Below are 14,276 nucleotides of genomic sequence, written 5' to 3'. Positions count from 1 at the left end.
CACTGGAAGTTAAACAAGTTAGAAGATTTATACTTCTTAAGTTTTAATTTTGACTGCTTAACCAGTTTGGGTACTGATACATGTTTCACTTGATTTTTCAAATCTGCAACTTATGCTCTGAAAGTACTAGGGTCTTGTTAACATGGAAACTAAGGCACTTAGGTTGAGAATTAAGAACTCGTGTTTCTAGAATATTGTTGATAATCAAGGTTTGAATTGGTGAACTTGTCCAACAGGATCACTTGAATTTTTAAAGCTAATATGTAAATGCCTTCTCTTAATTTTAAAGCACCTCTTACTTGAAAGTCAATTGGTTTCCCTATAAGATAGACCAGGCCTCTTTTAAAGGATGTTTTTACTTAAGAATTAATGGAAATTATCTGCTAATTATCATTGGAAAATAGTAGACCTGTAAATATTTTCTTAATAGCTAAAAGTAAAATATTCAAAACCTTTAGATGTAGTCTCAGATTGGAACAATCAGGATTTCAGGATGTTCATACCTACAGTATTTGGACATAGACATGTAAAAATCTTTTTTTTTTAAAGTTGTTTGCATACCACTTTGGTTTTTGCTATCTAATTTATATTTCTCTCTTTTGTTCTGCCAAACACCACAGTACTTTAAATCTATCTTTCTCTGCTACTTTGGGGAAATTGCACTGAGGGTATACTACGCACAATAGTAAAGCACCATATTGTTTAAAAGTCATGGCTGTCTTCTGTTCTATTTTAAAGGGATGGTACTGTTGTGAATTGAACATGATAAATTTGTCCGTCGGCATATCAGTGTAACTAATCTATTATATTCCTTTCTAATAATTAAAGGAATCCTTTGGGTATGGTTGCTTTCAGTGACAATGCTGTTATATGTTTTATACAGTTGAATATTATTATCCTTTAACATCCCTCATATTGAAAAAGATTTCAGGCATAAAAGCTGTCCTAAATAAGGGCCCAGTTATAAACAAATTTAAAATCACATTCCTTTTAGTACTGTGCTTTGGAAGATAAAATCCTTTTTTCATCTTAACAGTTAAGAGAGAGAAAATAAAGTTAGTAGTACCTTAAATACTGTAAGGATTAATAGAATTCTACTTAGAACTTTGAAAATAGAGAGTGTAGTTTTTATGTAAATTATTGTATTTTTAAAGACAAACGTGATATAAAGATGGCTATATTTTAAACAATTAGGTAATGGATTCTAGGCAACTGCTCTTGTGTTTTTGTTTTTAAAGACTTTTTCTGAAGACTTTAAAAATTAAGTGTCATTTTCAGGTAACATTAAATAGAAACATCAGCTCTTCACTATGTGGCTTTTACTTCTAGTACTCTAAATTCTGGGTGGTTTAGTGAGCTATATTTGCCAAATTTTTGTTTAGGCAGGAGGGTTAACATTGATGCATTTGCTGCCTACCTGAGAAACCTTGTTTCACAAGTCTGTTGTTTTTCGGATTTTCTCAGTTTTACATTTTTATAAAGTTTAGTTTATGTCTGAGATAGGAGCTAAAATCACTTTTTACAAGAGATATTTTTTCTTTTAAATAAATATATCTAACAAAATTCCTGCCTCTGGTTGGTTACATAGTTTATAATCTTATTAAGAAAGTCCCAAGAAGTTTGAAAAAGGCAAAGAAGACAAATACACAAGTAAAACATTGCTTTTGATTCTGTCTGACATAAACCTGGGCCATGTAACAGTATATTATCACTTTTTCCTCTGTGCGGCACTTTGGATGGGTTGTACTAAATAATGTTATTTTCCACCAGAGGGCAGTGGAAGTGTGAGAGGAGGTGGTGGTGGAAATGCCAGAGAAATCAAAATTAAAAAGACCAAGAAGAAAGGAAGGAAAGATGATGATAGTGATGATGAGACTCAGTCTGCAAACACTGGTTTGTGCCATTTTTATTTTATTCACTATTCTAATCTATAGGTTTTTCTTTGAGTATATGCTTAGTCAAGTACTAAGAAATTATAAAATTCTAAGATTTGGAGTCTTGAAAAACAAAAGAGAAATACAATATACTTCAGCGTTTTTATTGTACTACTTAAGTCTGTGTCTAAGTGTGACAGTTAAATGTGTGTTTGGTTTTATGGACTGTTTAGATTTTGGTTTTGAACTTTACAAAAGAACTATTTTGAAATTCAATTTTAAATAAGAATTTTCTGCTGTTGAGTTTAAGTTAATATTAAATTAACAAGCTGCTGAAACTTCGTGTCCTTAATGGAGGAAAATGTAAGATAATTTATCATTTTAGTTTGGGTTCCAGCTGAATTCCATGTAAATTTTAAATGTTATTTCACTGTGGTAGACTGATCAGACTGATGAGTCCTACAGAGATACGGTGACAAACAATAAGGAATACACATCAAGTCATTCCAGCTTTGGATTTGCTGTAGCTTTTTAGCACCCACTGCTTTTTTCCATAGTAGTTGTGGGTTATTGTGTGCTTTTTCTTATTGGAGCAGGTAAAAATATTTATGATTTCTTGTTTCACTAACAAAAATTTATAATTTTAGTAATAGTAGGAAACTATGACTGTTATGTCCCTCTTCACTAGTTAGCAATATTGAACCTTTACCTAGCTTCATGTTTTAAGAAAAGTGTAATTATTAAGGCATAGGAGAATATATCCTAAATTAATCAGTCAGTAAGCATTGTGTCCACTATGGCCAAAGTACTATGGATACAGAGCCAAGAATGAAATAGGCTCTGTACCCATAAAAGTTTCATTTTGTACAAGAAAGACAACATTTACAAGATAATCTGGAGGGTGGGGGAGACACTAGCAGCTGGGAAGATCAGCAAAGGCCTTATGTAGTAGGTAGTGTTTAAGCTAAATTTTAATAGAAACCAAGCAAGGTTGTTCTGATATGACTCAGCCTTATCTGTCAAGAGAACTAGGATAGAAAAGGTTAAATGGCTTTATTTTCAGCCTCTTAATACAGTGTCAAATATAATAATGCTATTGAATGAAGTAAGAATTAACCATTACTTGGCAGGACCTGGATCTATGATTTCATTTAATTGTTATAAGGATCTCTGCCCAATGAGAAAAATTCCTCTCTGTCACCATTAAGTGATTAGCCCGGGGGCACAGCCAATATGTGTCAGAGATGGATAACTAACACTATGCTATCCTCCCTCTCTATTCTTGAGTACTTTAAAGTACTAATTCATTCAGTAAGATCCACCTTCATGACAAGCATTATATGAGAGAGAAAAAAGTAGTAGAGCATAAAATTCTAGAAGAGACTTTAAAGATTATATATTTCTAGCACCCACATTTTGGGCAAAATGTGAATGGTTTTATACATCAAACTATGTTATTTCAGCCATTTAAAAGGGGCATGCTAGTAGCTACTGTGTAAATGTTATCTGTTATTGCAGATTAAAAAGCTTCATTATTGCTATTAAGTTCTTAAATTACTCTAATTCTTTGTATTTATTTTTATGTCTAAATAAACATGAACACCAAAGTAATGTAATGGATAAGTGCCTGATTGGGAATTAGGATGACTTTAGATTAAGGCCACCTCTCACACATATTGAACTGTGACATCCTAAACAAGTCACATAACCTCTCAGAATTTGATTTTGAAGACCATGAAATCTAGAAGGTGTTATAATCCCCATCCCCCCCATACCCCCCCACCCCAGTAATTCAAAACACTTAAGAAATTTCATGACCAGAAGAAATAAATGTATATTGTACCACTGTCACATCTGGTTAGAGAGAAAGCTATAAAATTGCTATTCACTCCACATTGATGGCTGTCTTGTCACTAATTTCTAGAGGAAAAATTTTAGGAGTTAATCATTCAAATGATTTTTAATATCTATTCCTCTTCTTTAGTGACTATTAGTAAATTTTGTTGACAGGAGATTTTGTATTGTTGTCTTTGTTCTTGGCAGATAAAATGAGTTTTCATGTTTTACTGGGTTATATTGTTTTAAAAAACTGTTAATGTCTGTCATAGGTAGGAAAAAGCCTGAAATCACATTCATGTCGCTGGAGGAAATTGAAGACGTTTTGAAGAAGCACATACAGGATGGCCCTGAAGAATTTGTTGCAGAACTTGCTGAACATTTAATAAGGCAAGTGTAGAAATATACTTTGGATTCTTAATTTTTAGCCCTCAAAATAACATTCTGATTTGTCCATAGAAATTCACTGATTATTGTTAACATTAGGAAAAGAATTTAGTCAAAAGTTTGGACATTAGAGGTCAGACTTTAAAATATAAATCAGTTTTCCAAGTTTTGCTTTCCTACTGATTTGATGAGTTTCTTTTCTCATATTCTAATACTTCAGTGTATCCACAGTATCACAGAATTTCTGAGATGGAAGGGACCTTTCATGTCATTTAGGCTAACTCATACCAAAAAAGAATTGTTACCACATAGGCAACAAGCTGACAGCCAACTTCAATTTAAAGACTTCTGATGAGGCCTTTCCAAAACAGCCCATTCCACTTTTGGGTGACTCTAATTGTAAGGACATTTTTTTCCTTACCTCAAGCTTACATTTGCCTCTTTGCAACTTCTGCTTATTGCTCGTAGTTGTATCCTTTTGGCCCAAACAGAATTAGTCTAATTACTCTAATAGCTCACATGCTTCATCCTTCAATTTTCTCCAGTGTAAACATTCTCATTTTTTTTTCAGCCGGTCTTCATCTGTCATGTACTCAGAGCCCTTCACCATTCTAGTTACTCACCAGCTCATGTCCTTTCTAAATTCTTGGACTCAGAATAGAATACACTACTCCAGTTGTAGTCTGGGGGCAGACTACAGTGGGGCTATTATTTCTGTAAGCTATGTCTCTCAGTGTAGCCCAAGATCATATTGAGCCTTGTTGGGTACCATATCAATCCATCAGTAAACATTTATTAAGTGCTTACTGTGTGCCAGCCACTGTGCTAAGCTCTGGAGATACAAGAAGAGGCAAAAAGACTGTCCCTGCCCTCAAGAAACTTATAGACTAGTGGGGGAGACAACATGCAAGCTATATACAGGATAAATAGGAAATAATTAAAAGAAGGCACTAGAATTAAGAGGTATTAGGCAGGACTTCCTATAGACAGTAAGGGCTTGACTCATATTGAACCCGCAGTACACTAAACCCCCAAGATTTTGTTCAGACAGTCTAATTATGCTTTTCCCATCTTGTATTTGTGAAGTTACTTTTTTGAATTCAAGTGAAAAATTTCACATATATCTCTGTTAAATTTCATTTTATCAGATTCAGCCTAACATTCTAGCTTATCAGCATGCTGACTTTGTCAACCACAAATGTTAAGTATCACTTCCAGCTTTGTATCACCTGAAAATACCTTTTATCCAAGTCATTGATCAAAATGTTAACCAATATAGAGCAAATGACAGATCCCTCAGGCAAAACATTGGATACCTGTGTTGGCATTAAGCCGTTAATGATTATTCTCCGACCCTGATCATTCAATCAGTTGGATCTGTTTAATTTTATTAATGCCTAACTTACAAATGGACATGTGGTACCCATTTCTTTGCCAAAGGTTAGTGTGAACTACTTTATCAAACGCTGCTAAAATCCAGGTAAACTGTCATTAACATTTACCTGATCTTCCAGTTTTGTAACTGTCAAAAGGGCAGTAAGACTAGTCTTTCATCTGAAATCATACCATCTTGTGATCACTGATTCCCTTTCTAAATGTTTGCTAATATTTAATAAGTGGAAAGCCAAGCTCAGTGTCCTATAGACTATATTTTATTTATTTCCTATAAACTGTATTTTCCTTCCTTTAAAAAAAAAAGCAAACAACCATTTGATTTTCTCTAGTCTTGTTTTGTTCTGTTCAGTTCTCTGCAGTCTTTCAGATATCACTGACCTTGAGCAAGTCAGCACCGATGCCTGCACTTTCTCCTCCACAAGGTGCAGTTTGTTTTGGCTGGTGTTCTCTTATTGTCTCTTTATCAACTTTGTTAGCCATTCTAATTCTCTTTTTTCCTATCCAAAAGCTGTTCTTCATAGCAGAGAAAGCAGAAGCAAAGTAAGAATTAACCAGCTCTGCCTCGTTGACATGTTTCCTGAGGAGTAGTTCTGTCCTGTCTTTGACCTTCCTCCCAATACAGCTTAAAAAAAAACCCTTATTAAAGACCATCATCTTTACAGGACTATACAGTAGGAGGTTTTCTTAGCTATTGCACAGAAAGAATACCATACTTGGTTCAGGTAAGATGCAGCTCCCTTATCCCCATGTGACTATGCGTCTGGTTAGTAGGTCAGGGTTTAGTGACCCATGGAACCATCTGCCAAATCTGAAGAGCATCACTCTCGTGAGTGGGTCAGTTGATGACCAGGAAGCCCCATTTTTGTGGCCTCAGGCCACAAAGAAGTTCCACGTTAACTGTGTGGCTTAAACTTTAGCTCCTTGGGCTTAGGAGTAGCTTCCTTGCTTTTTAGGTAAAGAACTAGCCTGGTAGATAATGATTGTTTCATAAGGTTACTTCCTTCAGGCTATTCCTGTTTTTCTTCCTCATCTGAATCATTTCCACTTGTGTGATCAGGATTTCATTCATGAGTATCTCATCCTTCCTGAGCTCACTTTCTCTGTAGAATTTTAATCAGAAAGATTCCTGTCCTTTCTCTGAACCTTTTGAAATACACTCTTCCCAAATTTAGGGTGCATGTCATACTATTGTCAGTTTTATTCTCCATCAGACCCTAGGAGAAATGATTAATTTCCTCCAAGGTTTCCATCATTTCCACCCCAGCAACCAGTTTCTCCCTGTTAGTGAGAATCAGATCCAGAAGAAAATTTGCCTTTTTTGGTTCCTCTACGTTTCGGAGGACACTCTTAAGTCATAAGTCAAAACATTTTTTTTAGCTTTGATTTTGATAGAGAACAAGTTCTCTAAGTCCTCCATGCCTGATATGTCATTTTTTCTTTGCCAAATATAGTAGCACATAGTTTCCTGAAGTCTTCATCTCTCTTCTTTCCATCCAGGTGGCCTTTGCTATACTTCACTGAAAAAAATCACTTCTGTTTTCCTCCCTAGTGATGCTTTCCTATGGTTCCAGTGCTACCCTCTCCACCCTAAACATATCTTTAAGAAAAAATTAGAGAATACCTATTTAGTATTCTGTTTATAGCTGTCATCCCACTAAATCTAAATGATACCTTTGAGGTCCAATTTGCTTCCTTGCATTCAGACCTCTAGTTCTATTTGTTTGGGCCTAAACAGTGTGATTTTCTTTATAGACATTTGATCTCGTGGGGGTTTTTTCCCCCCTTTTGTTTTGTTTTTTAGTAGCTCCTCTTAACTTCGATTTTGCCTCCTGTGATTTTCTGGACATCTCAGGTGATACTCTTTTTCCTTCATTCTGGTGACTGTCGTATCTAGCCTGGAAGATATGGGAAGTTTTCTCCCTCCATTCTTTTCAGTTGAATGTTTTTTACTAGATTTGCAAGATAGGAGGCAAATACATTACTACTAGGTATACATTATTCCTGGCCAAGGAATTATCAATCTTGTATTTTAAGCCATGGTCACTACTTCAAATCCACTCTTCTGGATAATTTGCATCTAATGGGCAGCAGGGATTGAAGCACCACCTGTGACCCTATGATCTTCAGTTTCTTGCTCAAGACTCCTTGGTTTTCTAGGTTCCTTCTTGCAATATTATTTGTGCCCACAAAATTACCAAAGGTGGGTAGTGATTAGCCTTTTAGATAAGTCTTGGGAGTTTCTCAGTTATGTCTTGGATACATACCCTGAGAAGACAGGTACATAGCTGTGACAAATACAAAACCATATACTTGGTTCAAGTCACTGCACATTTCTTCTGTTTCCATCCTGGTTGATATACTCAATCTTTCTTCTTCGCACTTCTTTTGGGTTTTTATAGCTCACCTCCTAAGCTCCTTTATCCCATCTTAAGAACCTTACATCCATATTCACTGCCTTTCCCATCACTCATTAATCTTTTATTTTGTCTTACTAATGTTTACTTAACTTTTCTAGCTTACCTTCCCTACCATCTCCTTGGGGCAGTTAGGCAGTATAGTGGATAAAGCGCTGGGCCTGGAGTCAGGAGGAGCAAAGTTCAAATCTGGCCTCAGACATTTAGCAGTTGTGTGACCCTGGGCAGGTCACTTAACATTGTTTGCCTCAATTTCCTCATCTGTAAAATGAACTGGAGTAGGAAATGGCAAAGCACTCTAATATCTTTGCCAAGAAAACCCCAAATGGGGTCATGAAGAATTGGACATAACTGAAATGACTGAACAGCTATCTCCCTGAGTCCTTTTTGTATCCTTTCTCTCCAAGCCTGTTCTTGTTTCAGCTTGAATCCTCCTTTAGACTGCGCCCCTTCCCTTGTTTAACTTGTTCTTCTGCTTGTTTGCTCAGCTCGAGTACTCCTTTCAGCAATTCAGGTCATCATCCATCCACATCTGCCTTTCTGTCCTCAGCAAAGCTTAGCTATACACTATAAACTCACCACTTAGAGGTCTTTCCTCGCTTTTTCTTGACATTATGTGAACACCACTGGAGCACTCAGGCTGAACTATGTTCAAAATAATCTGTCAGGGTAAATTCAACTACATTTAATCGTGCTAGGTAAATGTGTTTTTCTTCTCCACAGATCCCTCAATAGAAGTTATCTGGAAGTGGTACGTTCAGTTTTTATGTCTTCAACTTCTTCTGCATCTGGAGCTAGTAGGAAACGTACCATCAAAGATTTACAAGATGAGGTGTCAAATCTATACAACAATATTAGATTATTTGAAAAAGGAACAAAGTTTTTTACAGGTACATTTAATATTGTCTTTAATTTAATTCTCATTATTTTTTTTGGAAGCTATGTTCAGTAAATATCATGTTTTACAGATGATACACAAACCAACCTTGCCAAGCACTTGCTGAAGACTGTTTGTACAGATATCACTAATCTGATTTTCAACTTCTTAGCTGCTGACTTAATGATGGCAGTAGAAGATCCTACTACCATAACAAGTGAGGTATGTTAGTCTTTCTGCTACTCCAGAGGTATAGTGTATAGGAATTTATTTGGAGGTAATATATGCTGATTGTTCCAAAGATTAACATCATGCCTTTTCCATCTATTAATAATAATAACTATGAATTTGGGGTTACATATTTTTTATTCCATATTTAAAACATATCCTAACCTATTGTTTTCCCTCTAGGTAAGAAAAAAGATTTTAGTTAAACTTTCAGAAGAGACTAAAGGTCCTCTCACAAAGCTCCATAACTCTCTGAATGAAAAAGTAAGTGAATTTAAAGCTATTAGTATTCTGGGCCTAGAAGTCTTTGTTGACATTAAATTAGTATGATAGTGCTTTATAAATATTTTTCAATATTATTATTATTAGTGAGACTCTATATAACCATGAACTACTTTAATATGTTAAAATTGTTTCTGACATTTAAGCAGCTTAAAAGAGACAAAGAGATAGATATAGTGATAACTTTTAAACATAAGCCTTAGGCCAAATGTCTGATTTAACCAAAAGTTAAAAACAATCCAGGTTTTTAAAAATAATAAATTATGCTTTCCAACGTCTTTGTTCTTATGTATTTATATCCCTAATAACGTACATTAATATGTGGTACTCTGTGCCTTTCTTTAGAGCTTAGAAGACTTTCTTTCTTTTCTGGACTCTGCAGCAGATGCTTGTGATATTATGGTGAAAAAGGGAGACAAGAAAAAAGAAAGGTATTACCTAATTTATCCATCTGTGGTGAACATTTCTCTAACTGTACCTCTTAGGATGAGAATGATATGACCTGAGAGAAAACCTGACTTCCCCTTAATTAACTTGATCATCATCATAGTTAAAGCCTAATACTCTTATGATACCCATATACTTTTCATGCACTTTATTAAATGCAATAATCTATAGTCAATAAAGCCCAGAAATCTTTCTGTCCTGATGTACAGTTTTCTTTATCTACTTTCTAGAATGGTTTTTCGCGTCTTAGTCTCTTTATTCATATGAGATTCTCCTCTCCCACACTTAGTTAAATGTTACAGAATTAAGTTGTTTAGGCAACTAAAGGACTAAAAATTAAAGCCAAAGAAAGCACACATTTTAATTGGGGATCAATAAAAACTTTCAGTGCAAAGCAAATAAAGCTTTATTTTGTTGTTGTTCAGGCATTTCAATCATGTCTGTTTCTTCGTGACTCCATTTGGGGTCCATCTTGGCAAAGATACTGGTGTGGTTTGCAGTTTTACAGGTGAAGAAACTAAGGCAAATAGGATTAAGTGACTTGCCCAAGATCATACAGTTTTGAAGGGTGAAAGGGTGAAATGACTGAGGAAAACAAAGGTTTGATCTGCATATGTCAATTTATAAAGCAGTACTAGCCAATTTCCTATTAAAGTGGGAACAGACTTCCTCAGCTTGGGCCTAGACCCTGAATGCAGGGAGAGACAGACTTTTATACCTTAAAAACAAATAAGGCCAATTAATGAAAAGGAAACACAGTGCAACATAAGGTAATCTGATTTCTAATTGGATAAAAGATTAGGGACTTTCCACATTGGGAAGGGGAGAGTAAACAAGTATAATTCCCTGAATTCAGAAAAGGAATGTTCTACTTCCCAAGTATCTGTAAACAGTCAAAGGGACATTTAAACAATAACTGGTCAATCAGTATAGGACTAGTTTTCAGATAAGATGTATGGGTTGCTTGAGATGTACAATTTTGAGAAAACTCCTTGTATCAGTCTTTGGATCTGAGTTTCTGGTCAACAAAGCCTAGGTTTCCCAGCCACTCAGGGCTAGTTCAAACAATGCAATAAAGTTTTCTCACAGGATAGAATTGAATAGAAATGGAACTAAGCTAGCTTCAGAATTGAGTCACAAGATAGAATCAGTGTAGTTCACTCAGTTTCCACAGTTAACACTGTGTTGTCTCAGTCCTCTCAATAGCTGGTAAGTGTTTGAGGCCAAATTTGAATTCGCGTCCTCCTGACTCCAGGCACTCTATACACTGTGCCATGTAGCTGTCCCCAAGCTTTATTTTACATATGATAAAATATGGTAGTATAACTAACATTTTTTTTCCTTAGGCAGGTACTATTCCAACACAGACAGGCGCTGATTGAACAGCTGAAAGTTACAGAAGACCCAGCTCTTATCCTACACCTTACCTCAGTTCTGTTATTTCAGTTCTCAACTCATTGTATGTTACATGCACCTGGACGATGTGTACCACAAATCATTGCTTTTCTCAGCAACAAAATGCCAGAGGTAGGTATTCATTTTAGTGTATTTAACATTTTATTTCACAGTTTTCAGATCTGAACTAATTTATTGAGTGATTATTTGCCTTATATGTCAAACATATATATTATTAACATATCTTTGCCCATTTCAGCATTTCTGAGAATATCTTTAGTAATTCTACAGGTTTATTTTAAAAATAGAATTTAGCTGCTTATTTCCTTTTCTGTCAATCACTTTTGTCAATTTCCCTTCTCTTCCCCATTTAGGATCAACATTCTCTTCTGGTCAGATACCAAGGCCTAGTTGTGAAGCAGCTGGTTAATCAGAGTAAGAAAACTGGACAAGGAGATGACCAGTTGAATAACCAAGTAGACAAAGAGCATGAAGATGCTAATAATGCCATTCGAAAGGAACTTCAAGAAATTTCCACCTCTATCAAGGACCTTGTCCTCAAATCCAGAAAATCTTCTGTAACAGAGGAGTAATGATTTTAATTTAATTTGAAATTTTTTGTATAATCAATTAATTTTTTAAAGAAATGGTTACAAAACACTTCTCAGTTGAGTGTTTCAGCATTGCCTTCTGCAGCTACTTCTTTTTCTAGAAGCTGTGTGAAATCTCTCCTACCAGCATACTGTATGTTTTTATCCCAGTCTTCTGGTAATGAGATGTCCTTGTTTTTGAAATGTGTTATCCAAAGAAAATTTCTCGTTTAACATTATAACTAGCAGTTATGATTTGCACGTTTATCATTGTCTTTTCAAATTGTAACTGAATAATCCCTTTTCTTTTGTTCCTTGTAAAGTCATAATGCCAGATTACAAGTGACATTTGCAGCTTCCAGTCATTGTAAGTAGTATATGCAAACTTAAAATGTGTTCTTTTTATGATAAGCTTTTTGTTGTTGTTGTTGTTGGGGGCCAGGTTTAAGCTTCTTGGTATCAGCAATGGGGATTTTCTAGTATTATCATTATTTGATTTAAAATTAATAGAGGATGTCTCAGATCCAAAAGCCAAAAATACTCTGCTAGATTTTGATTGCATTTTTTTAGGCCATTGTGTTTGTTTCTGACAATTGCAGGATAATATGTCTTTCCCATAAATGAAAACTTGAACGTATGCAGAAATTGTAAAGGTGCCCTTGTACTACTTGCTGTATTCTATCCTCAAAGCCAAGCTGCTGCCTACAGGGTGGAGAGGAGTAGAGAAAGAGCAGGGAGGAGCAAGAAGCACAGTCAGTGTTGGTAGATTCTAGTCACCAGTCTCCCTTGTTCCCATTGTCATTTAACTGTTGTCATTTAAACTGTTACTATAAAAATCAGTACAAGTTTTTTAAAAACCAAATTGGTGCAGTTTCTAGCCACAAATTTCATTTCAAATACTTGGAAGAGGTGTAACTTTTCTTACATTAGAGCTTACTTTGTAGTCTAATGGTTGTGTGAATCATTCAAATTAGCCCCACAATTTGCTGAGCAGCTCTGTCATGGTAGAGAAATTGGAAGGGATATCTGTTTATATATATTTTCCTCAAGGGAATTTAATCATTTTGACTACTTTATGGGATTTAATGGTAAAACTCAATCACAAGCCACAGATACTTTAGTGTTTTACAATCAGCCTGTTTTCATCTGTTATACAATGTTATGAAAACAATGACTTGGCTTTCTTTTACTCCATCTTAGCTCAATTATTGTTGAGGTAAAAGGCGGTTGGTAGAGTTACTGACAGAGCCTACAGACTTACAATCTATTGATACATTGAGTAAAAACTATAATTCAAGATAAGGGATATTTTCATATGACTGATAGAAGGATACCAACTCCTCTGTGCTCACAAACATTATATATTCATTTATATTTTGGTTTACTCAGCTTCAAAAATATTTTGTTTTAAATTGTATAATGGTCACGAAAAATAATCTCGCCAAATAAGCATATAAGTGCATCTGTGAGTATCCAGTGATGCAATTATTGTCACTGACAAAGTAAAAGAGTTAGAAGAAGCAAAAGATAAGAAGAATATTTTTACTGCCTAAACTTTGTTCATGTTCAACCCGTGGCCTCAACTTGCATCAGAATAGTTCTGATCTTCCCCAAAATAAATAAAAATGTCATTTTTATTACATTGATCTGGTTTTTGTAAATAAAATCTGACATTATGTATGCAGATATAATAATTTTAATAAAATCGAAAGGATTAAATGTCTAATTTGTCTCTTGCTGTGAACTAGAAATTTATGGCCTTTCAGTTTTTAAATGGTAATTTCTATTTGGTTCTGCCTATTTTGCTTTTCAGTGCTTGAATTATTTTACCTAGCACTGAGTCAGAATGATTATGAGTTTATTATAAATAATACATTAGAAATACATTTAAATTATATTTGCATTCTGAAAATGATTAAATCATTTTTAAAGAGTTTAACAGGAGATTAATACTCTGTCAATGACAGCTATTTTATATACACTTTTATAAGTCATAATATAGTTCTTTTCAGCTTAGTAGACCACATCCAGATAACTCAGACCCAGAGTGTATTCCAAATGCTTGGGAAGATTTGCTGCTACCTTTTAATATAGTTAACAGAGAAAAAAATCTATAAAGTGCCTATTGAACTTTTTATTCATTTGCTTTTTTAAAAATGTAATTTGATGTTAAAATTTAAAACTTAATTTTCATTTATTAATGCTCAATTCTAATTTAAACAACTTTGAGACCACAAACTTTACATATTTGTGGAAAAGAGTAATTTCAGAGAAGCAAAAGAGACTACTCAAGTAAAGGACAAATGTGGAATTCATCTTTTTCTTATAAATTTGAATCAGTTCCTCTTAGAGTTAGGAAATGAGACTTTCAGATAAACTTGCAAAGATTTTCTCCCCTTTTGAGCAAAACCTTTTAAAATTTTATGTGAGTATCTTTATTCTTTGTCTGATTATGAACTTTTATCCTAGCCAGAGATCTAATATATAATTTTTCCCGTATTTTATACCCAGTGCCACGTCTCAAACTATACTACACAGCATTAGGATATTA

The 14,276-nt window shown here is 34.6% G+C and overlaps 1 protein-coding gene across 1 annotated transcript in view; it reads left to right on the top strand.

The window, feature by feature from the left end:
• UFL1 (UFM1 specific ligase 1) overlaps window positions 1-13,451 on the top strand; it is a 38,091-nt gene extending 24,640 nt beyond the window's left edge. Inside the window, 8 exon segments of the mRNA XM_020998311.2 lie at window positions 1,771-1,893; window positions 3,983-4,100; window positions 8,630-8,796; window positions 8,875-9,005; window positions 9,195-9,275; window positions 9,639-9,724; window positions 11,087-11,267; window positions 11,510-13,451. Of these exon segments, the coding sequence (XP_020853970.1) occupies window positions 1,771-1,893; window positions 3,983-4,100; window positions 8,630-8,796; window positions 8,875-9,005; window positions 9,195-9,275; window positions 9,639-9,724; window positions 11,087-11,267; window positions 11,510-11,728 (1,106 nt within the window). The 3' untranslated portion in view covers window positions 11,729-13,451.
• Window positions 13,452-14,276: the final 825 nt, after the last annotated feature.

Source organism: Phascolarctos cinereus, unplaced genomic scaffold (genome assembly GCF_003287225.1).
Source record: "Phascolarctos cinereus isolate Bilbo 61053 unplaced genomic scaffold, phaCin_HiC Scaffold_5;HRSCAF=322, whole genome shotgun sequence".
Classification (NCBI taxonomy): domain Eukaryota; kingdom Metazoa; phylum Chordata; class Mammalia; order Diprotodontia; family Phascolarctidae; genus Phascolarctos; species Phascolarctos cinereus.
This window is presented reverse-complemented; position numbering and strand designations above follow the sequence as displayed.